Consider the following 27274-nt stretch of genomic DNA (forward strand, 5'->3'; position numbering starts at 1 on the left):
GTCAGTTGTGAGTTCGTAGGCAAGTTCCTTACTCTTTTGTGCCCATTTTTTCATCTGTAACGTGGATAATGATATCTATTTCATAAGGCTGCTGTAAAGTTTAATGAACTAATGCTTGCAAATGCTTAGCCCAATGTCTGTTAGAGGTTAAGTCTTCAATATGTATCAGCTGTTATCATGAAGTCAACTAAGGGAAGGATTGTCTTCAGGCAGTTGTACAGATTACACCAAATGTGATGGAGTGAATAATATGCTATAGATTTCCTATGGTCAGCAAAACATTGGAAGTGGTCTAAATTTCTAACAAAAGAGAACTAGTTAGATAAATTGCAGAGTATGCGCTAGAAGAACCCTCTATTTCGGGCACCATGTATGGTGTAATCCAAATGTCAGTTGTGGTTATCCTCTGAGATCCCAAAATTGGCTTGAACAGTATCCCACATACAGTGGGAAGTCCCGGAGGCACAATCCCATAAGGATTTGGTGGCAAGGTCCCAGGAGGGCGAGGGTGTGGCGGGAGTGATATTTTCCTGGTCACCTCTGTTGCTTCACTGACCTTCCCATTTATGAGTTATCTTGCTTCAGTATCTGCAAGCTTTCTTTCTGCATTAGTCATAGCACACTGAATCCTACTCCCTTTCTTTCACTCCCCAAAACAACGCTGATTCAAAGCTGTGTGTGCAACAGGCTTTTACTGACTACTTGAGACAATGAAGAGGATTTACAGTGTGAAGCCTTTTTGCCCTCCTGCCACCAGGGAGTCTTTTCACGAGTCCCTGAGAGGCTCCAGCATCCAGAGACCAAGCCCTGTAGCTTGGGTCCACTTTTCCTTTTCTGCTGCCCAGCCCCCTACCCTCCATTGTGTACTGACTTTCTCTGCAGAAGAAGGGATCTGGGGTCTTACTTTTCTAAAGAAGCCTAATAAGGTATCTTAGGAAACAAATGTAGTTTTGCCTCAAAGAGAACCCTGACGTTACTGTAATTTTGTATATTTGCGTATCTGACCCCACAGGCCACTGGGAGCTCTTTTAGCGCAGGAATCTATGCCCGATCTGTGTCTCGCGAGGTTGGGAATCCATGTGCTGAAGCTAAATTGCCTGGGTCCAAATACTGGTCCAAATATTATTTACAAGTTATGTGACCACTGTAGGAAATGAGCTGTAGGGAGGATTGAAATAAAAGAGCTAGTGAACTTAGTGTCTGAGGTATACACTGGGTACTCAGTAAATGCCTGCACTGATTATTCCCAGAAGGATTCTTTGCTGTCAGTCTGCAGTGATTAGCTTCATGCTCGGAGACACGTCATTCTAAGCTGAGAGAAGGCTTTGGTGTGATGAACTCGGTTTCCTGATGTAGAAGGACAAAGTATAAGTTTTTAGACAATTTTTTTTTTTCCCTTAGTAAGAAAGACTGTAGTTCAAATATTTGGACACAATAAAGGAAACTTTTACTTAACCAGGTTGGGAAAAAGAGTGGAAAAGAGTTCAATTGTTTCATCTAAACAGTAACAGGCCACAAAACCATTTTAGGCTTCCCTTCTAATCACTTAACACTGATGATTCACTTTGGGTCTTTTTTTCTCTTTCTACATACAAAACAGAACAAGGCAAGTTTAAAAATTCTTTATTTGAACTTTAGACAAGGAACAAGTATTGCATTATAAAGACTTGCTTAAAAGCATGACATAGTCTGTTGTCATTGTTTCTTTATGTGTTGTAAACCAACATAAATATTAAGGAAGAGAATGGTATATCTTTCCTCTGCATCTTTAACCCATTCTTAACGGAGCATGGATACAACCCTTAGAAAGAAAACCCTGGTGAAATGGCATCTCTAACACTCTCTCCTCAGGTTCTAATGGCTCCAGGGGAGAAGCACTGTTGGTCTTAGCCTAACCATATTGGCAACATGACAGGAAACTAGTATCTCTAAGGCCAGTAGTGCACAGCAGTTTCCATCTAAAATTCTATTTATTTTCCCACCATCTTTTATGAAGATGACTGACCTAGAAATTAGGGCTGAGTGTGAGTTAAAATGGTCCAATATGCATTTACTGTGAAAGTCAACCTGCTCATCTCTATCTGGGATGATCCTACCGGGGGATACGCCAAACTTCCTGGTTTGCTTATTAACTAATGGTCACCGACATCGCTGGCGGCAAGCAGCAGGACAGTGTGCTGTTTGCTGACCTTGGCAAATGATAAACTATGGTTTATTTAATCCTTGGTTCCCCAACTTAGTATCATTTAAAGTCTTTTAATGTGCTAAAAGTCTCTAAGGCAGCAAACTAATATGTTGAATATGGTGTCCACTATTTCACAGTGACTAGCCGTGACACGATTCATACGTAGGATCAAGTTTCCTGATCAAGATACCTTTGTCATCCTTCTTTTTATAAATTCCGACAGATAATCTGACAGATATCAACATAGACATTAATGCACAGATATTAGAATAAACTGCTAAAAGTTCTAGTCTTATCCAAAATAAACTTTGTTTTAAGCTTAGTCTTTAAAAATATAAGTTAACAGGATACATTCTGATTTCTTTTTTTCAGGTAAGAGAAAACTGTTTTTTTTTTTTTTAATGTGCATAGTTCCAGCTGGACTCCAGCAACATTTTTGGGGGTAGTCCAATACTGTTTCCTAGAAAATTACAAATTAACCACAACCCCTAGGGAAACAGGAATTGCTCCATCCCAAATACTGTCAGGGGTAAGAATAAAAATGTCTTACATTTCATTTTCTTTCTTTAAGCTTTATTCTTGTTTTTAAGGTAAAAGTTATAATTAGTATTCCTATTAGCAGCAAAGATCCTAATTTCTGTAAATTAAAATGACTCAGGACTGACAGAAGTCACATTTTCGCAAAGAATGAGAGATCCACAGCAGGTAATAAATGTCTATCAATTTGGGCATTAAGCAACCTTATTTGAGAGGTTAATTCGTACGAAAACAGCCAATAGTATGCAAGGTCTCATGTGAAGTTCAGGCCTGTGACTCTGCAGCAGGAAGCTGAGTTGGCCCAGCCGTATGCAGTGGAAAATGTCCATGTGGTCAGACTGAAGAGGGGGCATACGGGCTCTTACTCTGGCTCTTCAGTAAAAGTGGTTACTTCTAACAGATAGTTGAAAGTGGAAGCTGCTTTGAAACGTTTCAAAGTGTTTGTTTGTTAGAAAGTCTAGTACAATGACAAGTTTTTCTGATATGCTGTCAAGTTTCACAACCTGAGCTTAGTGAAATGGCAAGAATCAGAAAATAGTATAAAAATTGCAAGGAGCTCGAGAGTTCTCCAGTTTTAGTCACTCCAAATGCCACAGCAGCAGCATCTTATCAGAGTGTCACTGCTGTGACTACTGGGGGTTCATTCCCAGGAGGAAGATTCGAGCCAGGAAAGTCTGATCAGGACAGTGCCTCTTTTAAAATGCTAGAAAAATTAGTTTGAATCCCAAGTTTCTTGTCTGTTTCTAAGTAGTGTTTATTCAGAACACTCAAGAATGACTCATATAACACGGCTGCCTTCAAATACCGCCATGTCTACTTCCTGCTAACAAGAAAAGGCAAAGAAATGCCAGCTTTGTTCTGGAGACTGTAGTCATTTAAAAAAAAAAAAATTAGAAGATGCTCTGAGCTTTTATAATTACAGGGGGTTTTTCACTTGTGAAAAGACAACCCCCCACCCAATAACCTAAACTGCAAGAATGGCAAGCAATACATTTGTTTCAAGATGATCCTTTCACAAACCCTAACTTTGGAAAGAGGCATTTTACACTGCCGCCCTAATGGAGCTGTGTCCCTGTTCTGCTGAGTGAGTTAACCCCACGGGGAAGAAGCTCCTGACATCTGACTCAGTAGACAGCATGAGGGCACATCCACTTCCATTAAGCCTTAAAAACTTGGAACTTGCAACCAAGTGGAAAAACCATTCCCAGCAGTCTCTGCCATCACCTCTCAAGACAGTAGTACTGGTGGCCCAAAGGGCACAGAGTCACCTAATAATAGGCAGACTTGCCTCCTCCATGAGCTTACCTAACATTCTCACAAGCTTGCAAAATGCCACTTAAAAACTCAATAAATTAAAAAATTACACACACACACACACACACACACACACGTCCCCCATAATTCCTGGCTGCAATCCCCAAAAGGCCATCTCACCAAAACAATTAAGCCAAAAGACCAGTTTATTCATCAGGCAGAGCAACTTTCCGTTTCCTAAAGGACCTTGAGCTAATGTACAGACATGACAATAAAAACTACCATTGTGCCCAGAGATTAACAGTAGCCTCGACAGCAGTTTAAAAAGTAGAATACTTGTCAGCGGCCTTTCACTCATTTCCTGAAACTTTACCCTGAGGAGAATCCTGTTCCCTCATCTCAAAAAGATCAATCCAAGAACGGGTAATGACAAGGGGTGGAAGGGTCAGTGAGTGAAAAGCGAAGGAGGCAAGGCTCCCAGACTGCTTTTCGTGGTCACTTCACAGGTACACTTAACCCACACTTTCACCTGAAAGAGAGGCGTTAACGTGACATAATGAAGTCTTCAGTCTGACCAGTTGGTAAAATGGACCCAGGAAAACCTGGGAATAGAGGGATAAAGTCAAAGCAAGTGCCCCAAACAAGGAATCCACGTGACGGTTTGTTTTCGTGTGATTCAGTGCAAAGGAGAGGACGGAAGCACCATCTACAATCACTCCACACACACGGTATTTGCAACCACCGTGATGACTACGACAGTTGCAGGAGAAGACTGGCAGCTTGGGAATGACCATGTTGCCACTGCCTACCAGCCATGGTAGCAGCCTCTTGTCTGGCTAATTCACAGGACAGAATGGGAAGGAGCAGGGCCAGGAGAAGACAATCCATGAGAAGACCGCCCTGCCACCTAAAGGTCTTCTAGACACTTGCCTTCTATTCCTTGGCACCCCTTAGAAGGAAGAGTGGTCCCCAGGGAAAATGGTTCTTGTCTGAAAACTGCCTGGGGCAGCCAAATCAGAGCGGAGTGCTGCCCTGACTTAAAATGGTTGCTACGTGGCTAACGGATACTTTTCAAACTCCAGATTCCCAGGGAATAGAGCAGCAGAGTCCCCGTCTTCCCCTCACAAGAGTTAAACTGATTTCCTCTGAAAGCGTCTAACTGGCTTGAGCAGAGAGGCATCACTGTCCACAGAGAAGTGCTGGTGAGTCTTCAAAATTATCTAGGAGCCACGCCTAATTTCACAGGCAGAAAACTAACTCACTCAAGGTAGGCCTTGAGGCGTTGATATAATGTCTCTTTCCTTTTCTTGCAAGGAGGAAGAGATTGATACAGTGTGGAACGGAAGGGAAGAAATCTGACAAGAGCAAGTCAATTAGGACAGGAAGCAGTGTTTGCAGAATGAATTCTATGGAGAGATTCAAAAGTTTCATAGGAGGAGAGGGTAGACGACTCACTTGTAGAAGCTGAAGGCAGAAATCACAGAGGAGACAAAGCACAAGGGAACAAAGTGAGATATTTTTCTGTTTTGTTTTTGTTTTTAATAATGGGAGGACAAAAGAGTTAATTCCTTCACTGCGTCTTCACTGGAGGATTGAAAATGATTGCCATACTATGGGATGCCCTCCACCAGCAGGACTCTAACTTGCCTGTCTGCAAAGTTTTAAAGGAGTGAATACTTATCAATTCTCAAGAGAAAAAGCTCTTGTTTGTTTAAATGTAAAGTCGCCTACATGCTCCTTAGCTGAACTGGGTATCGTATCAATAGAAGGTGTGTAGTGTGTGGAGATTCACAATAAAAATGAAGGATTTGTCCTGTGGTCCTTGAGGATCTGAACCAGATTACTAAAGAGAAGACATAAGTACGTGTGCTAACACTCAGTGGCCCATGGTCCTCAGAATAAACGGTAGCTGTGGCTTTAATCTTAAACTGCAATCACATCAAACTTTCAGTGTTTTAAACATATGTATTAATGAAGCTATCTCCTCTTTCAAAGCCCGCCTTCTCTTCCATTTCATTCTCGCAAATCTGTTACCCACCCCCGACCCCAATACAGGTGTTCACATGCAGTCTCAGGTGTGAACCGAAAATCGCAAGATAAACTTTACCACCGGGGGATTTTCCCCTTTACCTGACACTCCAAATTGTTTTGACTCTTTTGGGGATGCTTTTGGCTCTTCTGGCTTTGACATTTGCTTTCCAATAAGCACACATCCACAATTGGTTTGCATTAAGTTGATGAAAGAGCTAATGGGTGGAAACATATGGGTGCTGTTAAATAAAAGTCTCTTTACCATAACAATAAGTGAAATGGCAGAGAGGGGAAGTGGATCTTATTTGAAAGCATATGACTATTTAAACACAAAACAAATACAGAGGGAAAAGCAATTCAGAAAGGTACAGAAAAAAATTATCTACACCAGACGACAGTGGAGGATGCAGGGCTACACGTGCCTGTGGAGATATGCTGCTCCCCTTGTGTCTGAGTTCCAGTGCTTTCCAAGTCGATGGGCAGATGGTGAAAAATAGAGCAGCTTCTTTTTTTCTCTTCTATCTCCTGAATTCTATTATGAGGCAGTTCTCTGCTTGCCACCAAGGCAGAAAGAAGCATTTCTCTCATCCACTCACCGGTCTGGCAGGGTCCCATCCTTAGTTTTCCATTGTAGCCCCTGGGTACTATTGCAGTGACTCAGGGATGGTGCTGACAACGTGGGCTGCCTCTGTGGCTGCTGGAGGGGAACCAAAGAAGGTGTTGGTTTGATTCCTCTGCTGATCTCGGAGGTAAGGAGGAACTGACGAGCTTTTGATGTGGAGGATCCTGGTGTCCATCACCTGACAGTCAATCTGCATCATCACTTCGTAATCCTGCCCATTGATCACATTCTCTGCAGACAGAAATAAACACAAGGAATAAATATTCAACAGAATGTGCAATTCTGCTATAAGCTTCAGTCCCAGAAAGACATCAATGCGCTTCAAGGGTGTGAACTGTCAGCACGCTTTCAAGGGTACAGAGAGACTTCATCAGTCACTAAGCAGAGCTACAGTGCCAGGATGGCCTGTCCTCGCCTCAATTCTAGTTCCCAAACAACCTTCACTGGCTCAGTAAAGGCTGGAGCCACTGTCAGAGTTAATACCACAGATTATCTGTCCACAGACATTATATGTCTTGTATGCTTTCCATGCAGTGTATCACCACGACTGGAGCAACTGGAACAGCAGGCGATTTCAGTTGGGGGAGGGGAGAGTGTAGAGGGAAGAATACTTAAGTTCTCCCCTTCCCTTTCAACAGTGGGCAGGAATAATTGTCAAAGGGACCACCATATCATGCGAAAGGTAAGGAGACCTTGGCCAGGACTGCCTGGCTCCTGTTCATCAGTAAGACTTCTAATTTCATGAAGACATTCCCAACTATGAATTTAAAGATTTGTGCTTAGGAACATAAAATACAGTGAAGACTGACAACAAGTTGTAGACATCTGATAATCATGCTCGTTCCCAGAGACCACTGTCACTTCTGTTCCATATTAAGGCAGTCCTTAATTTCAGTTCTGGATTCCAGGTACAAAGAGAGCCATACATTTCCAATTTGGGATTAAAAGGAATGCTATAAGGACTTCCAGGTAAACTAGAGGCTATTGGCATAAGGGAACGGGAAAAACCGCATAGAGCCATGCTTAACACATATGGGGTAACTTACTATCATGAGTTTAATATACACAGACATGTACTACACTCCATTCTTCCTGTGAGGACAAAAGCTCTTTATTTTCGGGAGAAGGCCAAATTATTCCCCGATTTGTAATTCTAGGTGGTCATTTTCCAACTTGTAGTCAATGAAACTTGGGCATAAAACTGATGGCAGAATTATAAATAGATAACATCTTTCAAGACCAGCTGGACATTCATAGCAATGCAGTTAGAAGATGTGTAAACTTGGAAGAATGCTGGGGAGTCAACGTGGCACCTCAGTTCGCATTTTCAGCCATGAATCCAGAGCTGGGTGTGGGACCAGGAAGAATGCTGGCGAGGGCCTAGTCCTGCACTGCCTTTTCATGAGGGTGATATACAGCCAACCAGTGATTTCAAAATTAAACATTTGGCTTCTCCGGGGCAAAGAATTGAAGTAGAATTCTTTCTATTCCATTATCTATTTTTTTTTTCTTTTTTTTTTTTTTTACTACTACACCAGGCGTGCCAAGTATTATAAATCCAGAGGAAGAAAATCCAAAGTTTGACATTTGATCCTCAGATTCCATTATGTTTGGGAAAATTGAACTATGGAGCTTGTAACTTAACGAGGCAGGAAATGACTTAAGGAGATCATCTAATCTGGGGTGTCTTAAATTAGGGTCTAATGCACAGGCTTCAGGGAGTCCATAAGTTCCCTGAAATTGCATGCAAAGTTTTATTTGTATGTGCATTTTTCTGGAGAGGGGGTACATCAGATTCTTAATGAGGTCTATGACCCCCTAAAAGTTAAAAACTATTAAATCTAATAATCTATCAACTTTAAGTGCCTTGAGCAGATCATATATCCCATTTTAAGGCCAATGGAAGACATCATTATTCCACTTCTATTGGTTGATTGCCTATTTCAATTTCTAAAATAGTCTCCATTGATGGTGAATTTCCCATTACAAGTCTTATAAATCTCTTCAATTACAGCTGAAGCTAATTTCCTTCTTTCCCAGCCTTACTAGCAATGAAGAGCAGTTGGTTGCTGCTACGTAATAACTAACCCTACCTATCCTTTAAGACCATTGCTGTGGACACTTAACTCCAATATTACAACTCCTGCCACTTTGTAATGGCTATCAAATCATTTACTTATCTTTAGAGAATTAAATCTGATTGGCTGTAAGTTAGCCAACGTTTCCTATCAAAGTGATTTCTTTTCCAAAAAGTAGGCAATGGAAGAAAGACAACCTGTTAATGTATTTGGAGTCATTACATTCAGAACATGTGACAGGGTTCAGATTTCAAGGTGCCACACTAGTCATTTCCTTTTGGAACCACGGGCCCTCTCTGTTTTAGAAAAACTGAAAGACTGTGTGCATATACACACACACACGGACACATTGAGACACAGATGATCAAATAATGAAAAACACATGTATAAAAGACATGTAATATACATGACTAATTTTTACTACTTTCCTAGATTAACTCAGAATCCAGATGACAGTTTAAGATCAAGACTAGGTTCTGTCATATAGCCCATACCACCTGCAGAAGTTATTAGAGCCCATGCGCCTGCTCTGGTTTAAACTGATAACTGGAGTTCTTTAACAGCTTAAATGTTGGGAAGAGATGAAAAACCTGGTGATATGAGCTCAGATGCCTGGGGGAAAACTAAAGCTGCGACCTGATTCCAAAACCTGGGAGTCCCTAGTCATGGCTGAAATAGTACTGTTATCTTAAGCCCAACCAGGAGGCTCATGCTAGGTACGGTTTGGGTGGCTTTAAAATGGATTCTGTTCTTCACTCCTTTCTGAACTTCTAGGCCAAGGAAACAGTCAGCATTACTAGAAGAAGATTCTACCAGATAGGATGTGAATGCCTTAAACCGAATTTAGGAAGCCCCTTCTGAATGACAAGCTGGAAAATTTAGGTTTAAAGTGACACGCCATTAGGAATCCCAAGTTACCCAACACCTCTAGAAAATAGTTAAAGGGGCTACAGCAATTTCTTTTCTTCATCTACTCTGTGGGACCTTATAAAAGTCCTTTGGTTTTCAGTATTGACCCCCTTGGATAGTGAGTGAGGTGGTCTCTATTACTGATGAGGTTCTAATTATTTTAATTAAAGGAGGACAGAATGGGAAACAGCTTATGATAACTTGTGGTTTTCATAGGCCCCTCCCCTGCACTGTCAGGCATCTGTTCACACGATCTGCTTCCAGGAGCATCAGAGAGGCTCCGAAACTCCTCCCACAAGTGGCAGATGAAGCTCCCGTTATCCTTTCCTTTCAGACTTTGAGCATAGTTAATAATTGACCACCCTCGGAAAGGACATTTTCAACTGTTGCCTATAATTTGTGCCTCGGTGTGAATAAAATATACCAGAGGAGGTTCTAACTGGAGAGATGAGAACCTGAAGACTCTGGTGGCTCAGGTAGGGAGGAGAGGAACAGCCTCTGAAGGAAAACCCAGGCAGGATGTGAGAGGCTGAGGACGGACGGCACACTTTCATTAAGGGCCAGGCCTCCATTATGAATGGGCAGTGCCCCAGTAATAAGAGAAAACATTACAGCTCATGGGCTTGCCGACAAGAGGGAACAAAGTCAACAACTAGGGAGTTGTTAGAGCTGAGTTATGTGAAAAGACTGCTGAAGGCTTTTTGCGTACTTAATGAAAAATACAGTGACTGGGAAAAACAGAACCAAAAGTTACAGTATGGAGCACAAATGTTAAAGGTTCACTTCCCCTCTTCCATTAGCAAACATTTGGGTGCCGCACAAGCGATATAAATAATCTTATGTTCTGGGACTTCTGAAGTGAACAGAATGAGAAGAAACACTGACCTGAGTCAGGAAAAAGGTATGAAATATGAATACTTCAAATTCAAAATTGATCAGGCAAATAAAAAGGAAAAGAGATGACTGGCTTCAAACATGAGCGCCAGAAAGTGAGTCTGAATGCCCAGAGGGGTTGGGAAAGCAAGAAAAAGAAGTGCTTGGACACTGGCGGTGGAAAAACTCTAGGCAATGTGGAATTCTGAACAGCCTGTAAACACACAATAACTGAATTAAGAATGGCCTGCCAAGGGGCTGTTAGCTGGGAGATGACTAACACACACACCAGGACCTTAACCATAAACAGAATTTAAATACCCCCAAATTTCACAGAAAGTTTAATTTTAAAAAATAACAAGACTTCACCAGTGCTTTGCAAAGACTATGTATGATAAAACAAGATTTCTGTTCAGAATCAGACACCAATCCTAACAAGAGGCAGTTTGCTCTGTGTAAGCTAGGCTGGTGACAGGCAGTGACAGGCTGTCAGGACCTGTGCCTGAATCCTGTAGGGTGTGGGGTATGTGTGTGTACGTGGGGGAACATGGAAGGTAAATAAAAATCCCCCCTTCCACTGATCACAAGAGATACCTGCACCCAAAACAAACACGTGGAAAAATCAGGAAAGAAATCCAGAAGGGTAAGAAAGAGCAGACAAAGGAGACAAAGGAGACAAAGGAGACAAAGGGAAGGGAAGGCGGGAATACAATGAACAATAAGGGGTGAAACATCACATGTTTTCGGTGGCTTTCAAAAACTTCCAAAGCTGACTTCACCATGTCTAACCAATCTTATCTCCAATGTTTAACCGGAGTCCTGGTTTTGACCATCCCAGAGCACCATGCATTTTATCTCTGCTAGTACTTTATCCTCTGCTTGGAAAAAAAAATAAAAAAGTTCTTTCTGCTCTTCTCTACCCAAATTCTCCATCCAGTCAATTTCTATTAACCCTTTAAGGCCCATTTCAAATCCCACTTCTAAGAAACCTTCCATGAAAACTCTAGCATTGATCTTTTTCTTTATAACCAATATATAAATGTTCCATGTCACTGAATATGTTAAAATGCTTATAGAAAAACGGTTTGGCTCCTTTAAGAAACGTTGGGCATTTCTGAAGGTAGCGGGTGGGGGATCAGTGGTAGAACTAGATAGAACCTCTCCCTCAACAGTGGGGAAGAAGACTGAGTGAGTAAGTACCAGTCGTATTGCAGATGCAAACACAAAATATGCTTCCGACTTGAAAAATCTTTCTGGAGACATAAGGGAGAACACTTGCAGGAGCAAAGAGCTCCTAGCAACCACCATGTCTGCCCTTTGCCGTTTCCGGGACAGAGGAGAGATTTCAGGCTGTGAGTGTCCAAAGGCAGGGAGGGATGGCGGGAGGGATATTATTTGTTTAACTGCAAGACAAATCAGGATTTGTTAAATATTTAAAAAATACATGTGTATTTATTTTTTTATTGAAGTATAGTTGATTTACTACATTACATAAGTTTCAGTTGTATAACATAATGATTCAGTATTTTTATATATTTGACTCCATTTAAAATTATTATAAAATATTGGCTATATTCCCTGTGCTGTACAATATATGTCTGTAGTTTATTTATTTTATACATAGTAGTTTCTACTTATTTATTCCCTACCCTTATCTTGCCTCTCCCCCTTCCCACTCCCCACTGGTAACCACTAGTTCTCTGTATCTGTGAATCTGTTTCTGTTTTGCTATATTCAGTCATTTTATTTCTTAGATTCCACATATAAGTGATAACATACAGTATTTGTCTTTCTCTGTCTGGCTTATTTCACGAAGCATGATACCCTCCAGGTCCATCCATGTTGTTGCAAATGGCGGAATTTCCTTCTTTTTTATGGTTGAGTAGTATTCCATTGCAGATATATACCACATCTTCTTTATCCATTCATATGTTGATAGACACTTAAGTTACTTCCATATCTTGGCTATTGTAAATAACGCTGTCATGAACATTGAGGTGCATGTGTCTTTTTGAATTAGCGTTTTCGTTTTTTTCAGATATATACCCAGGAGGGGAACTGCTGGATCATATGGTAGTTTTATTTTTATTTCCTTGAGGAACCTCCATACTGTTTTCCATAGTGGCTGCACCAATTTACATTTCCACCAACAGTGTACAAGGGTTCCCTTTTCTCCACATCCTCTCCAACGTTTGTTATTTGTGGTCTTTTTGATGATAGCCATTCTGATGGATGTGAGGTGATACCTCATTGCGTTTTGATTTGCATTTCTCTAATAATGAGTGATGTTGGGCATCTTTTCATATGCCTGTTGGCCATCTGTATGTCTTCTCTGGAAAAATGTCTAGTCAGGTCTTCTGCCCATTTTTTAAAAAATTTTATTTATTTATTTTTATTTTTGGCTGTGTTGGGTCTTTGCTTCTGTGCAAGGGCTTTCTCCAGTTGTGGCGAGCGGGGGCCACTCTTCGTCGCGGTGCGTGGGCCTCTCACTGTCGCGGCCTCTCCCGTTGTGGAGCACAGGCTCCAGACGCTCAGGCTCAGTAGTTGTGGCTCACGGGCTTAGTTGCTCCGCGGCATGTGGGATCTTCCCAGACCAGGGCTCAAACCCGTGTCCCCTGCATTGGCAGGCAGATTCTTAACCACTGCGCCACCAGGGAAGCCCCCTTCTGCCCATTTTTTAATTGGGTTGTTTGTTTTTTCAAAGTTGAGTGTATAAGCTGTTTATATATATTTTGGATATCAACCCCTTACTGGTCATATCATTGCAAATATTTTCTTCCATTTTCTCAGAAAACAGCTGTCTTCTCATTTTGTCAATGGTTTCCTTTGTTGTACAAAAACTTAAGTTTAATTAGGTCCCATTTATTTACTTTTATTTTTATTTCCTCTGTTTTAGGAGACAGATCCTAAAACACAGTGCTACAATTTTCGTCAAAGAGTGTTTTGTCTATGTTTTCTTCTAGGAGTTTTATGGTTTCCGATCTTACACTTAGGTCTTTAATCCATTTTGACTTTATTTTTATATATGGTGCTAGAGGATGTTCTACTTTCATTCTTTTATATGTAGCTGTCCAGCTTTCCCAGTACCACTTATTGAAGAGACTGTCTTTTCTCCATTGTATATTCTTGCCTCCTTTGTCATAGATTAATTGACCGTGTGTGGGTTTGTTTCTAGGCTGTCTATTCTATTCCACTGATCTATGTATCTGTATACAGTACCATACTATTTTGATGACTGTAGCTTTGTAGTGTAGTCTCAAGTCAGGGAGTGTGATACCTCCAGCTTTGTTCTTTCTTCTCAAGATTGCTTTGGCTATTCAAGGTCTTTTGTGGTTCCATATAAAATTTTTAGAATTGTTTGTTCTAGTTCTGTGAAAAATGTCATGCGTATTTTGATAGGGATTGCATTAAATCTGTGGACTGCTTTGGGTAGTACTGTAACTTTAACAAGATTAAGTCTTCCAATCCATGAGCACAGGATATCTTTACATTTATTTGTGTTGTCTTCAATTTCCTTCATCAATGACTTAACAGTTTTCAGAGTACAGATCTTTCAACTCCTTGGTTAAATTTGTTCCTATGTATTTTATTCTTTTTGATGCAATTGACTGTTTTCTTGAATTCTCCTTCTGATAGTTCATTATTAGTAATAGGAAAGCAACATATTTCTGTATATTAATCTTGCATCCTGCAACCCTGAAGAATTCATTTATTAGTTCTAATAGTTTTTTTTGGTGGACTCTTTAGGGTTTTCTATATAGAGTCATGTCATCTGCAAACAGTGACAGTTTTACTTCTTCCCTTCCAATTTGGATACCTTTTATTTCTTGTCTGATTGCTGTGGCTAGGACTTCCAATACCATGTTAAATAGAAGTGGTGAGAGTGGGCAGTCTTATCTTATTCCTGATGTTATAGGAAAAGATTTTAGCTTTTCATTGTTGAGTATGATATTAACTGTGGGTTTGTCATAAATGGCCTTTATTATGTTTAGATATATTCGCACTATACCCACTTTGATAAGAGTTTCTATCATGAATGGATGCTGGATTTTGTCAAGTGCTTTTTCTGTGTCTATTGAGATAATCATGTGATTTTTATCCTTCCTTTTGTTAATGTGATGTATCACATTGATTGATTTGCAGATATTGAGCCATCCTTGCATCCCTAGAATAAATCCCACTTGACTCTGATGTAGGATCCTTTTTATATATTCTTGAATTTGGCTTGCTAATATTTTGTTGTGGATTTTTGCATCTATAGTCATCAGAGATGTTGACCTGTAATTTTCTTTTTTTGTAGGGTCTTTGTCTGGTTTTGGTATCAGGGTAATGGTGGCCTCACAGAATGAATTTGGATGTGTTCTCTCTTCAATTTTTCAGAACAGTGTGAGAAGGATACGTATTAGAATTTGTTAAATATTACATGGGTGTTATATTCCTGAACAATGGGGAGGCAGATGAGAAAGAGCTTATCTAGTTAGAAGATCTATAATAATTTCATTAAAAAAGTGTATGGGCCTAGAACAATGTATACAAAACCCACCAACCCTTAAGGAGCACTTGTAGTGGTCATGATGATTGAAGGGAACTACTAAAATTTAATGGGCAGGGGCCAGGAAGCTGAACAGTCTGTAATGCACAGGGACAGTCCCACGCAAAACTGTCCTGTATCTCATACAATATTCACATAGGCTAAGAAAAAAAAACCCTGATTATTACTATGGTAATAAACTCACTGTTTTACATTTAAATATAGAGCGCTTTTACATGGGTTTTATATACACTAAATTTCCAGGAATAAACTACTGAATAATAATTTATTTATTTAATAACACCTCGTGCTTCTGCATGCCAGACGCTGTTCATCTAATTCTCAAAACAACCTAATTCAGGTATTATTATTATTATTCCCCATTTTATAGATGAGAAAACTGGAACATAGAAACATCATGTGATTAGCCACTCAGCTGACAAATGGCAGAGCAGGAAGTTCAAACCTAGGCAGTGTGTCTTTAGAATACATTCTTATAACCACTCCACTATGCTGGGAATATTGCTTTTTTTCTGAACATAACCAAGAATTATTCATCATTTCAGAAAATCACATCACCAGTGGCAAACACAATCTTGGTATCTGGGTCACTATCAGGAAACTCTAGTATAAGTTTGCATTTGTAGCTGTTGCATTTGCAGTGATAGTACATATTGGTTCAAGCACCTGACGTGCTCACTGTGTCTTCTAATGCAATATAAGCATAATAATATATAATGCCTGAACACTATATATATTTATTAATTCAACAAATATTTACTGAATTCCTACCATGTGCCAGGCACTGAGGATACAGTAGTGAACAAAACAGAAGAAGTGAGGAGTGAGCCATGCAGCTGTCGAGGGAGGAGCTGAGTGCACATATGTCTGAGATTCCGGGACATTTTAGTGCAGAGGACAGGCAAGCAGTAGGAAATAGGGGTAAGGACTGATTGGTAGGAAAAAACAGGGCTAGAAGACTGACTGGCAGGAGAAAACAGAGCTAGGACTGTAATTCTGGAGTGATCTGCAGACAAGACAGATGGAGTCCTGAAACCAAATGGTACTCTTGGGGGAAGAACAATGGGAACATGTGTGTTAAGAAGGATGGGCATGAACCCACAGAATGGGAGAAAATATCTGCAAACAAAGCGACCGACAAGGGATTAATCTCCAAAATATACAGACAGCAGATGCAGCTCAATATCAAAAAATGAACAACCCAATCAAAAAATGGGTGGAAGATCTAAATAGACATTTCTCCAAAGAAGAAATACAGATGTCCAAAAAGCACATGAACAGATGCTCAACATCACCAATTATTAGCGAAATGCAAATTAAAACTACAGTGAGGTATCAGCTCTCACTGGTCAGAATGGCCATCATCAAAAAATCTATAAACAGTAAGTGCTGGAAGTGGGGGGAAAGGGAACCCTCCTACACTGTTGGTGGGAATGTAAATTGGTACAGCCACCATGGAGAACTGTATGGAGGTTCCTTAAAAAACTAAAAATAGAACTACCTGATCCTGCAATCCCACTCCTGGGTATATATCCAGAGAAAACCATAGTCTGAAATGATACATGCACCCCAATGTTCATTGCAACACTATTTACAATAGCCAGGATATAGCAGCAACCTAAATGTCCATTGACAGAGGAATGGATAAAGAAGATGTGGCACATATATACAATGGAATATTATTCAGCCATAAAAAGAAACGAAATTGAGTTATTTGTAGTGAGGTGGATGGACCTAGAGACTGTCATACAGAGTGAAGTGAGTCAGAAAGAGAAAAACAAATACCATATGCTAACACATATATATGGAATTTTTTAAAAAAATGGTTCTGATGAACCTAGGGGCAGGACAGGAATAAAGATGCAGATGTAGAGAATGGACTTGAGGACACGGGGGGTGGGGGAGGGGAAGCTGGGACAAAGTGAGAGAGTGGCATGGACATATATACACTACCAAATGTAAAATAGATAGCTAGTGGGAAGCAGCTGCATAGCACAGGGAGATCAGCTCGGTGCTTTGTGACCACCTAGAGGGATGGGATAGGGAGGGTGGGAGGGAGACTCAAGAGGGAGGGGATATGGGAATATATGTATACATATAGCTGATTTACTTTGTTATACGGCAGAAACCAACACAATATTGTAAAGCAATTATACTCCAATAAAGATGTAAAAAATAATAAAATAAAAATGAAGATGTGGTACATATACACGATGGAACATTACTCAGTCATAAAAAAGAATGAAATAATGCCATTTGCAGCAACATGGATGGACCTAAAGATTGTCATACTGAGTCAAGTAAGTCAGACAGAGAAAGACAAATATCATATGATATTGCTTACATGTGAAATCTAAAAAAAGGGTACAAATGGACTTATTTACAAAACAGAAATAAAGTCACAGATGTAGAAAACAAACTTATGTACCAAGAGGGAAAGCGGGGAGGAGGGGGGAATAAATTGGGAGATTGGGACTGACATCTACACACTACTATATATAAAATAGATAACTAATAAGGACCTACTGTATAGCACAGGGAACTCTACTCAATACTCTGTAATGACCTATACGGGAAAAGAATCTGAAAAAGAGTGGGTATATGTATACGTATAACTGATTCACTTTACTGTATGCCTGAAACTCACACAACACTGTAAATCAACTATACTCCAATAAAAGCTAAAAAAAAAAAAGGATGGGCATGAAGGAAAAGAGTAGGTCTGTGGTTTCATCAGATCACTGATTATTATTATTATTATTATTATTTTTGCGGTACGCGGGCCTCTCACTGTTGTGGCCTCTCCCGTTGCGGAGCACAGGCTCCTGACGCGCAGGCTCAGCGGCCATGGCTCACGGGCCCAGCCGCTCCGCGGCACGTGGGATCTTCCCGGACCGGGGCACGAACCCGTGTCCCCTGCATCGGCAGGCGGACTCCCAGCCACTGCGCCACCAGGGAAGCCCGATCACTGATTACTTTCAACTGAGAAACCAAACTCAGTTTGTAACCTTCATTCATTCATTCATTCAGCAACTGTTTGCGCACTGACTATATGCTAGGCATGGTTACAGGCTCTTATAAGCATTTAGATCCCATTTTCTGTATCCAAATTAAACAGAGGGTGAGTTTTCTAAAGAAAAATGGATACCATATGATGGGTCACAAAACTGTCAACCAACATTTACTGAGTGCCTTAAACTGTAAGGAATTACAGAAGCAAATGAGGTTTCTTCCCTTATGCAGCTTACAGGAGTGTTGCAAAAGCAGCAGAATTACATTTAAAATATTGGTAAAACATCAAACAAGTGCATTTCCTCAGAAAGGCCTTTTCTTACTACCAAAACTCAAGCAGCATCCCCAAATCATGTCAGTTCTTTTCCTTCACAGCACTTATTACAATGTATAATTAAACACTGGCTTGTTTACTAATATATGCCTCCCCACTAGACCATCAACTCCATAAAGTCAGAGTATGTCTGTTTCACTCAACACTGCATACCCAGAGTTAGCAAAGTCCCTTCTCAGCAGACAATGAAAAATACAGAACATGGTTAGTAAGGCTGTCCTTCATACTTGCTAGTCATGTCATCAGGTAATTCTTTGCTTTATGAAAGTTCCACCATTCTTTGACCCAACTTGAGAACGTGCCATCCTAGGATAGTTCAGAAATGGTGGCAGCAACAAAGAATTTCTAACATCCTCAAACAAAAAAATAATCCTATTAAGACCTCTGAAACACAGCCAAAGTCACTGCTCTTCAACCCCAAGTATATATTTTGAATTCGTAACCATCAACAGTGACTCTTTTAGAGATGACCACATGAAATTTATCCCCTGGGAAATTTAGGGGCTTATGCTACAGAGGTCTAAGCTATAAAAGGTCAAGTTCCTACTTTTTCTCAAGTTCAGCTCCTCTAGGGCTTTTGATAGTTTCCTAGAATGATTTCAGGAAATCTGGCTAATTCCATAATTGTTCAAAGACTAACGGTAAGACGCAAGAGGGAAGAAATATGGGAGCATATGTATATGTATAGCTGATTCACTTTGTTGTAAAGCAGAAACTAACACACCATTGTAAAGCAATTATACCCCAATAAAGATGTTAAAAAAAAAAAGACTAATGGTATTAGTTTTGCTTTACACCCTGGACTTGCCTACTCTTTCCCTGAAATGCTGCCCACATATGTGACAGGTTTTTTCATCAGACCATAGAAAACAGTTACAGTTCACTGATCTCCATCAGCCCCTGAAAGATCATTAAAATGGACATGACAACATTATTACTCATTTCTTCAAACTGATTCCAAACTACCAAATTGAAATCTGATTATATAATTTCAATTAGTGCCTCAAAAACTGAAAACAAGTGAACTTCAGGTATGAGTGGCAACAAAGGGACCCATAAGAAGACTGGATTGGGGTTAAAATTCATTCTGAAAGCTGAGTGAACTAGACCTAGGACCTGATTTGCTGCCCTAAGACACAGTTTGGAGTTTTAGCCTAGAGCCTGGGCCCAACTATAGGGATGGCCAATAACTTTATTGCTTCTAAAAATTAAATCACTGGCACCAAGTACTAGAAAACTGTTTAATGGTGTCACAATCTGAAATCTGAGAACCATAAGAACGGAACCAATGTTCAGAAGCACATCCCTATAAAACCAGAACATGTGGAATAACTAGCCCGCAGGCAGATTAAGGACCAAACCTCCGCAAGTACTAACATTGGGTTAAAGGGCACTCGTTCTTCTGAAAAATAGTGGCTCTGTAATTGCATTTAAAGTTAATATATGGGAATTATACATTCTTCTCAGAGCATTAAAACGTCTTTCTCTGCAATATTTCTGCCATTGTGTTGGGCAGGCTCAGCTTCTAAGAGGAATCACTGAATCAGAATTTTAGAAGATGAAGGAACCTGAGGCCTGATACTGTCATATTACTCTCAGCCTATTAAAAAGTCTAGCATACTTTTTATTCATAAAATGGAACCTTAAAATATTTTGGAAACAATAGTCACACAATACCAACTACATTCAGAAAAACTCACTCACACGCTAGAAACAACTGTCAACAGGTTAAGATGAATGAGACCTGAGGTGGTATTGCAATTGCAGACTAAAAACAAATAAAGTGAATCATTTATATATGGCCAGAAGGCAGTTTGTATAACACTGAAGGCAGCCGTTCTGCATTTGTTTTTAATAGGAGGAAGTGTCTCTCCCCTTCCACATTAGCTCAGATATAAAACCTGCTGGAGGGCACAGAAACAGGTTAGGGGGCTCTGTAAACTCCTGAGGCTTCTCAGACACACCCATTCCTGAAGCTCCATTCAACTTGGACACCTCCTAGGGGGAGCCACACTAGAATGTCAGCTCCCTGAGAACAAGGCATTTTTATCTGTTTCTTCACTGCTGAATCCCCAGTGTCTGGCACACAGAAGGCACTCAATAAACATTTTTTAATAAATGAATGAATGAGGCCTCGGCTGTGTGGAAGTGGCCCCACAGGACGCTGACTTAAAGAGGGTGTTAGTATTCCCCTCCGCCACACTCAGAGAACTGAGCTAAACAAGAATTAGAGTATGGCAGCTCCCTCAGGAGAGACAGGCTGTCCTATGGATTCAGTTTTTAACTAGAGAATTCCTTCCCCCTCAGAAAAAAAGGCAGGAGTGGAGGTAAAAGGGAAGTGGAGACCAGGCTCACAGGTCAATGTCCACAACATTATTTGCCATTCTGTGTCTCATTTTCTCCACTGAAATGTCTGCAGTTCTGTCTGCAGTAAACCTGGCTGCTTTTCAATCACATAATGTTCAGAAAAACCTGGACATCTGAGAACTTTCATGTGTTTACTCCCCTCAGTTACTTACAACTGATAGTTTTGTAGGCTTACATAAGTGAAACCCAGGGACTAGGTCTTCATAAAGGTGTCTGCATTTATAAATAGTTCTATTGCTCTGTTCAAGCTTTGTAACATGCAGCCCTGCCTGCAGCCGTTTCATTAACAACAGGTAAGGCCAAATATATGTTGAGATTCTGAGATTGTTAATTCAGTCTCATCTTTAGTTGAAATTTAAGCAAGTGTTGAGTCATCTAAGATTTTACTTCTTCAGAACTTAAAAAAATTTAAGTTTATCTTTTAGACACAGAGGTCTTTGATAACAAATAGGATTTAGAAAAAAGTCTTAGTTAAGAAACTAATGCAGATATCACTCGTAGATATCTGGAAAAGAAATAACTGATGACTGATGCCTTTTTAGACATTCCCATAAATGACTGAAGCTCACTGTGGCATTTTCAGCGTTCACTTTACTCTTGCAGATGAAGTAATCAGAAAATTACTGGAAAAGATTTTTCCTTTTGCTACTATTGGAAACCAATCTGGAAAAGTTGTCTAACAATTGAGGAAACATCTCTGTATTTATTTAGAGGAAACAAACTAGAAGACACATAACTGAACAGCTGATAGAGGTCACTGCCAAGTACAATTAAGGCTCTGCTGTGAACTGATATCCTATCCCCATCCCCACCACCCCAAAAAAAATTAGAAATGGACTGGCTTTTCCTCTTCCCTCAGATTCTCAAAAGAAGCGGCTTAGGGACTATAGACTATTTTTGATTTCTATAACACAAAATAACGTGGAATATACTATTCCATGCATTGAGTAATTTTTCCATTCTGTGAATTCTGATGCATTACCACATTAAGTCTACAAATACTACCACTTATGACTCCTACAACAAATACCTCTTTTCTAAGAATTTATCATGAGTTTTGAATTATTATAAAGTGGGATACAGACAAACCATCTCTTGCTATAATTGTACTGTTATTCTCTGAGCCATAAAAGCTATTTCTGTTTTTTGGCAAGGAAGCCATTTTCTCTCAGTCCTATTTCTATTTCTTCCAGAAAAAGGAAGTAGTTGTATTTACAAAACTACTGAGTAAATCCCGGTACCATACAGGTCTTTGGCAAGAAGCCAAATGGCATTTTGGAAAATTTAAAAGTGAGTTAACCATAAAATGCTCTGATCAATAAATGTCATGTGACTTGCTGAGGAAAGAGTGAGAACAGGGAGTGAAGGATGATACCCAGGGATGAAGTCCAATGGAGAGAAGTCTCTTGCTCTCATTTTTTTTTTTACAAACTAAACTCACAAAAGCAAAGAGGTTGTTTGTTTTTTTAAGATAAGACCTGCTACATCGAAAATGATACTGAATGAAAAATGGGTATACTTGGGTAAATGTCACATTCCAGTGTTCTACTCAGCTGTGAAGATGACAAACTCTGCTGAAAACCAAAAGCTAAGCCTGCTCTATCCCCCAAGGCCTGTGTGGAATGTATGCAACACATGCTCTGAGAATAGCTTCAAGACCAAATTCCCAGAGATTCCTGGTGTCAACTATGATACTCAAACCATGAAGAGATTTTTTATCAAGGATGTCATTTTGATTTTTTGAACTCCAGAGAATTTCTCATGCTCTCTCATGGAACAATTCCTAATAGGTGTCACTGCTACAGCCAAAGCATAATCTTCTTAAAGGATCTGTAGTTGTTCCCACAGGAGTGTTAACATCAGGGATACAGGGCCCTCCTCACACTCCTGTCTGTTCAAGACTCTGCAGGTTTGCAGTCAAGAATCCTGTGCTGTCTTACGTAAATACTTGGGTAGGAGACACAGAAAGTGTGCTCATAAGAGCTACTGGCTGTGGGTTCGGTGGACCCAGAGTGGTATCAGGGCAGGGGCTGCTTTCAGCTGAAATGTCTGACCGAATTCCTGATTAGCTGTGATCATTCATAGAATTAGCATGTGTTCTGCTCCAAATGATTACATAACACAGTTTCTATCTGTAAGTAGTTTACAATCAAGGTGGCAGACAAAATACATAAAGAAAACACTAATAATTAGTTCAGAAGGAAGGTATTAAAAAATTACAGAAAAATATAACAATTTGCCTATATGCAACAGAAATTAACAAATGGTAAACTTATTAGGGTCCTATTTGTAGTTCTGTTGTGACAGATAATTATACTTTCTCCCAGTGAAAAGTCATTTAAGAATAAATACAGTAGTGATGGGTTGGTGTTTTGGAAGCTGCAAGACTTATTTGTGAAATCCAAACACTAGCTGGTCCCGCGACAAGAGTAATGGTTATAATAAATTAAGGAAACTTCAGTTCAAGCAAAGAAATTAATAGAGTTGCCTTTAACTAAGTGCAGCTATAAAAATGCTCAGGGATAAGGAGGAAGAAGAGATTAATTCCTTCTGGAGCAAAGGGAAATTGAGTAGGAGAAAGGTGACTGAGGATGCTGATGTTTTATTTCCAAACAACAGTTTTGATGTGATTACTGATCAAATCCCACATTCAGTAACTAACTTGCCATTCTTACTTTCTCAGATTTGTTCTATCTTGTCATGGTTCATGGCAGGTTAGTCATAAATCATTGTGCAAGCAGTATAGTAGGAGTGGGAATCGCAAACCTTACTCAAGTTGTGCATTTAATAGTTAATATTTCTGAAGGAGCTTGGAAAGCTGCCTTCAGCTCATACGGCTATGCACACCACCTCCAGATAAATGTACTCTCTATAGAGAGAATTTTACCAAAGAAATGAACAGGGCTGAGATACATTGCAAAACACTGCATTTAACCTTCTTTGCCAAAACTGTTGTACAGAGTTGGACAACCACCAACCTGACTTACCAGTGCATTTCTTTTTTAGGTCTGACAGCCTGGTGCATGTCCTTAACTCAGAATGGCAACAGTGTGGGACCATGTTGTAGACTCACTTCCTTTCCTAACCTGTGTGTCACTGTACTATTCCTGATTTAGCTCCCCAGCCTTAAGTGGCCTTGCCTTCTGGTTTGTTTGCCCCTTTGATGACTCTGAGGAAGCACTGGTAGAGTCGCCCTGCAGCAGAGGCTGCATGAGAGACCGGCATGCTTGCCAATCCTATAACGTAACACAGTGAGGTGAAAACACTAGGTCTATGTGAAGTTCTATACCTATTCTCATTATTCCTGCTGTGTGGAGACAGTCCAAAGGAAGGACTGGTCTATGTCTGCTATGATATAGGAATTAATGAAACAATTGTTTTAAAAGTACAAATTACATTGAAAGTATTCCTAATGAATTGGGTTTTATGTTATAAAACCATTTATAACCTCTTCTGGATTTTGGCCCAGCTCAGCTCCAAACTGAAAAAGCATGGAATGTGGATCAGAAGACCAGGGTCAGCTTAAACTCATTTTCTGGGGAAAATCACTTTACCTTTCTGATCTTCCACTTTCGAATGTCTTTTTCATTCACTGAGTATTTTCAGAGTGCTTACTGTGTGCCAAGCCTGTTCTAGGTGCTGGAGTTGAGAAGTGAACAAAACAGACAAGAGCGTTTCTTCACAGCATTTTCTCACAGCATGTCCACTCTAGTGGGCAGGAGGAGGTCAACGATAAACAAGAGAAGTAAATACATAGTATGTTTGAAAATGATGAACATTAAGGACAAAACTAAAGCACGGAAGGGGCATATGAAAAGCTGGGGGCTAGACTAGAATTTTACAAAGAGTAGTCTGGGAAGGCCTGACCAGGAAGATGATTTTTGGTGAAAAGGTGACTTTTTCGTCAAGACCTGACAGTGCTAAGGCAGCTAGTCATGCAGGTATCTGGGGAAAGGGCATTTCAGACTGAGGAAGAGCCAATATAAAGGCCCTGAGTATCTGAGGAACAGCAAGGAGGCCAGTGTGACTGGGGCAGAGAAGGAAGGAGGCATGAGGCCAGAGAGGCACTAGGGGACCAGACTCCTTACGGGTCACACAGATTTGGGCCTTTACTCTAATTAGATAAGACACAACTGGAGAGTCTGAGCAGGACTATCACTGACTGACTTAGGTTTTAATAAGATCATTTTGACTAGTGTCTTATTTATTGAAAAGGATATAACAACCACTCATATTTTCAAAGATCTTAAGAATTAAATGTGATAATCTTTGTGGAGGACTTTCAGGTTATAAAGTGATATATAATAAAATGTGAATTACTGTCACTGTGTGGAGTCAGTGTGGCACAATGGAGAGAGGTCAGACTTTGGAATCACAGACGTGGGTCTGAAGGCCAGCTTTTCTAATTAGTAGCTAGCAAGTTTTTGGAACTTCATCTGTAATAGGGATGGTAATACCTAACCTGTAGGGTGGCTGCGAGAGTTAAACATATTAATTCAAGTACCTAACACAGCATGCAATGCACACCTCTCTAAGGAGCAGAACGGAAAGGCATCAGAGCACAGGGAAGAGGCCTGGGGATCAGTGATCCCAGGGTCTAGCCATGACCTTCCACTGCCTCCTGGTCTTGAGGTGAGGAAGTCAACTGCATTCTCCATAGTGAATTCATTTTCTCCATCTCTCCAATGGATGGAGATTACAGTGACTACCGTTTTCCTGTGGTGGTATCAGGGTTGAGGAATTAATACTTGTGACACCGCTGTATGAAAGGAGATACTGCAGAGTGTACCTATTGTTAATACAAGTGTGACTAAGACTTACATTATGGAGACAGTGAAAGAATCCAGAGGAAGGTGCTGCATTAGAAACAATGTGGGATTTATCTGTTTATCTTAAGAACACTATCCAGAGCCTTTCAAGTTCTATGACTTAGTATTTTAAAAAAAGGAAAAAAGAAAAGAAAAAGGAGACAGGTTTGCAACCGCAGATCTCTATCACACAGTAGAAATGGTTCCACAAGGGAAATTTTGGCAAGTATTAAAACCTTCTTTAAGTCTTCTTTTAGTGCTAAGAAAGCACTAGAAAATTTGGCAAGTTTCCTATCTTTTTCAAGATAAGTTATCCCAACCTGCTTTTGGTAACTTGGTACTTCTCACCAGGATCGGTGACATCTTTCTGGGTTTCTTCAATGAAAATCTTGGGGCCCTTCCTGGGTAAAACAACTGGAACGACCGCATAGTTTATATAGGTCACAGTTAATCTCTACGGGAGCCAGGCTGAAGGCTGAAAACTGTGATGGTTTATGACATAGAAAATGCAGGCCATAAACTCTCTTGAAAGAACCTCTATTTCTTGGGATTTTTTAAAAAGCAAGACTTTAAAGCAGAGAAGGCCTGCTACCCAATCTCTTCCACAGACCAACAGTGACTTGCTACTTTTACACTATTAGCTCATCTTATCAAAATACCACCAAACACAGAAAGCTACGCTACACTGCAGCTGGGCATCACACATCCCAAACAACTGTCAAGTGTAGTCACTACCTATGTTTTTGCGCTAGTAGGCACTATGTAATCTTAACAGAGCTATGAATATGCTCAATTTAACCTTTATTTTTTAAGCAGGGACTAAAGTATCCAATTTAATATATAGCACAGCAACTCTCAATTAATAGAGTGTAATAAACAAGGGCTCTTCTCAGATATATAAGGCAAGGCAGATGTTCTCTCAGTGGGAGTTTGTTCATATGATCAATATGATTCAACTACATAAATATTTACTTAGCAGCTGTTATGTGTTGGGCACTGTGCTGTGTACTGGAGAAAGAGAGATGAGTAAGACCTGGCCCCAGATCAAGGCGTTTACCATGAAGTAAGGGAGGCAGCTATGTAAACAGATATCACACAGCATAAATGCTATATGGGTATGCATATGGTGTAAGAGAACAAAGAGAAGGGGTGCCTTCCCTGGCCTGGGGGGTGAGGAGGGGGCAAAGGATGGCTTTCTGAAGGAGGTGCCACTTGAGTTGAACTCTGAAAGATTCTTCAGCCTGGTTAGAGGTAGGGGAAATTCTAGAGAGGGATAAGCATTAGTCAATACATGAAGTCATGAGGCAACGTTCTGTACAAGGTGTTGTTGAAGTTACACTGTGAGGTGGAAAGCCGGGATGTGAGTCTGGAGAGGTGAGTCTGGGTGGTTCACACAGACCTTGGAATTTACCCCAGTGGCAATGGGGAGCCACTGAAGAGTTTTAAGGAAGTGAGAAACAGGATCGGGTATGTATTTTATTTAAATAAGTCACTAGCGGTAGTGAAGAAGATAGAGCTGGTGAAGGATGGAGACAAGAACAAAGGGATGATTCAATCTTAAATTTTATACATATTGACTTTTTTCCTCTGGAGTGAAGAAGTCCATTAGTTTTGCTTTATATCTGCCAGTGAAGATAAAAGTATGGAACAGAGATTTTTAAGGTATGCCTAACATTCCAGAGCATATCCCGCTTGATGCACAAGTCACACTC

General features: G+C 40.2%; 1 protein-coding gene across 1 annotated transcript in view; it reads right to left on the bottom strand.

Annotated features, from left to right (window-relative positions):
* Positions 1–1696: 1696 nt before the first annotated feature.
* Positions 1697–27274, bottom strand: part of ATF6 (activating transcription factor 6) — a 221677-nt gene continuing 196099 nt past the window's right edge. The window contains exon 16 of the mRNA XM_082834402.1: positions 1697–6860. Within this exon, the coding sequence (XP_082690528.1) occupies positions 6652–6860 (209 nt within the window). The 3' untranslated portion in view covers positions 1697–6651. The remainder of the gene's footprint in view (positions 6861–27274) is intronic.

This window comes from Leucopleurus acutus, assembly GCF_964270905.1.
Source record: "Leucopleurus acutus genome assembly, chromosome: 2".
In the NCBI taxonomy this organism is placed as follows: Eukaryota; Metazoa; Chordata; class Mammalia; order Artiodactyla; family Delphinidae; genus Leucopleurus; species Leucopleurus acutus.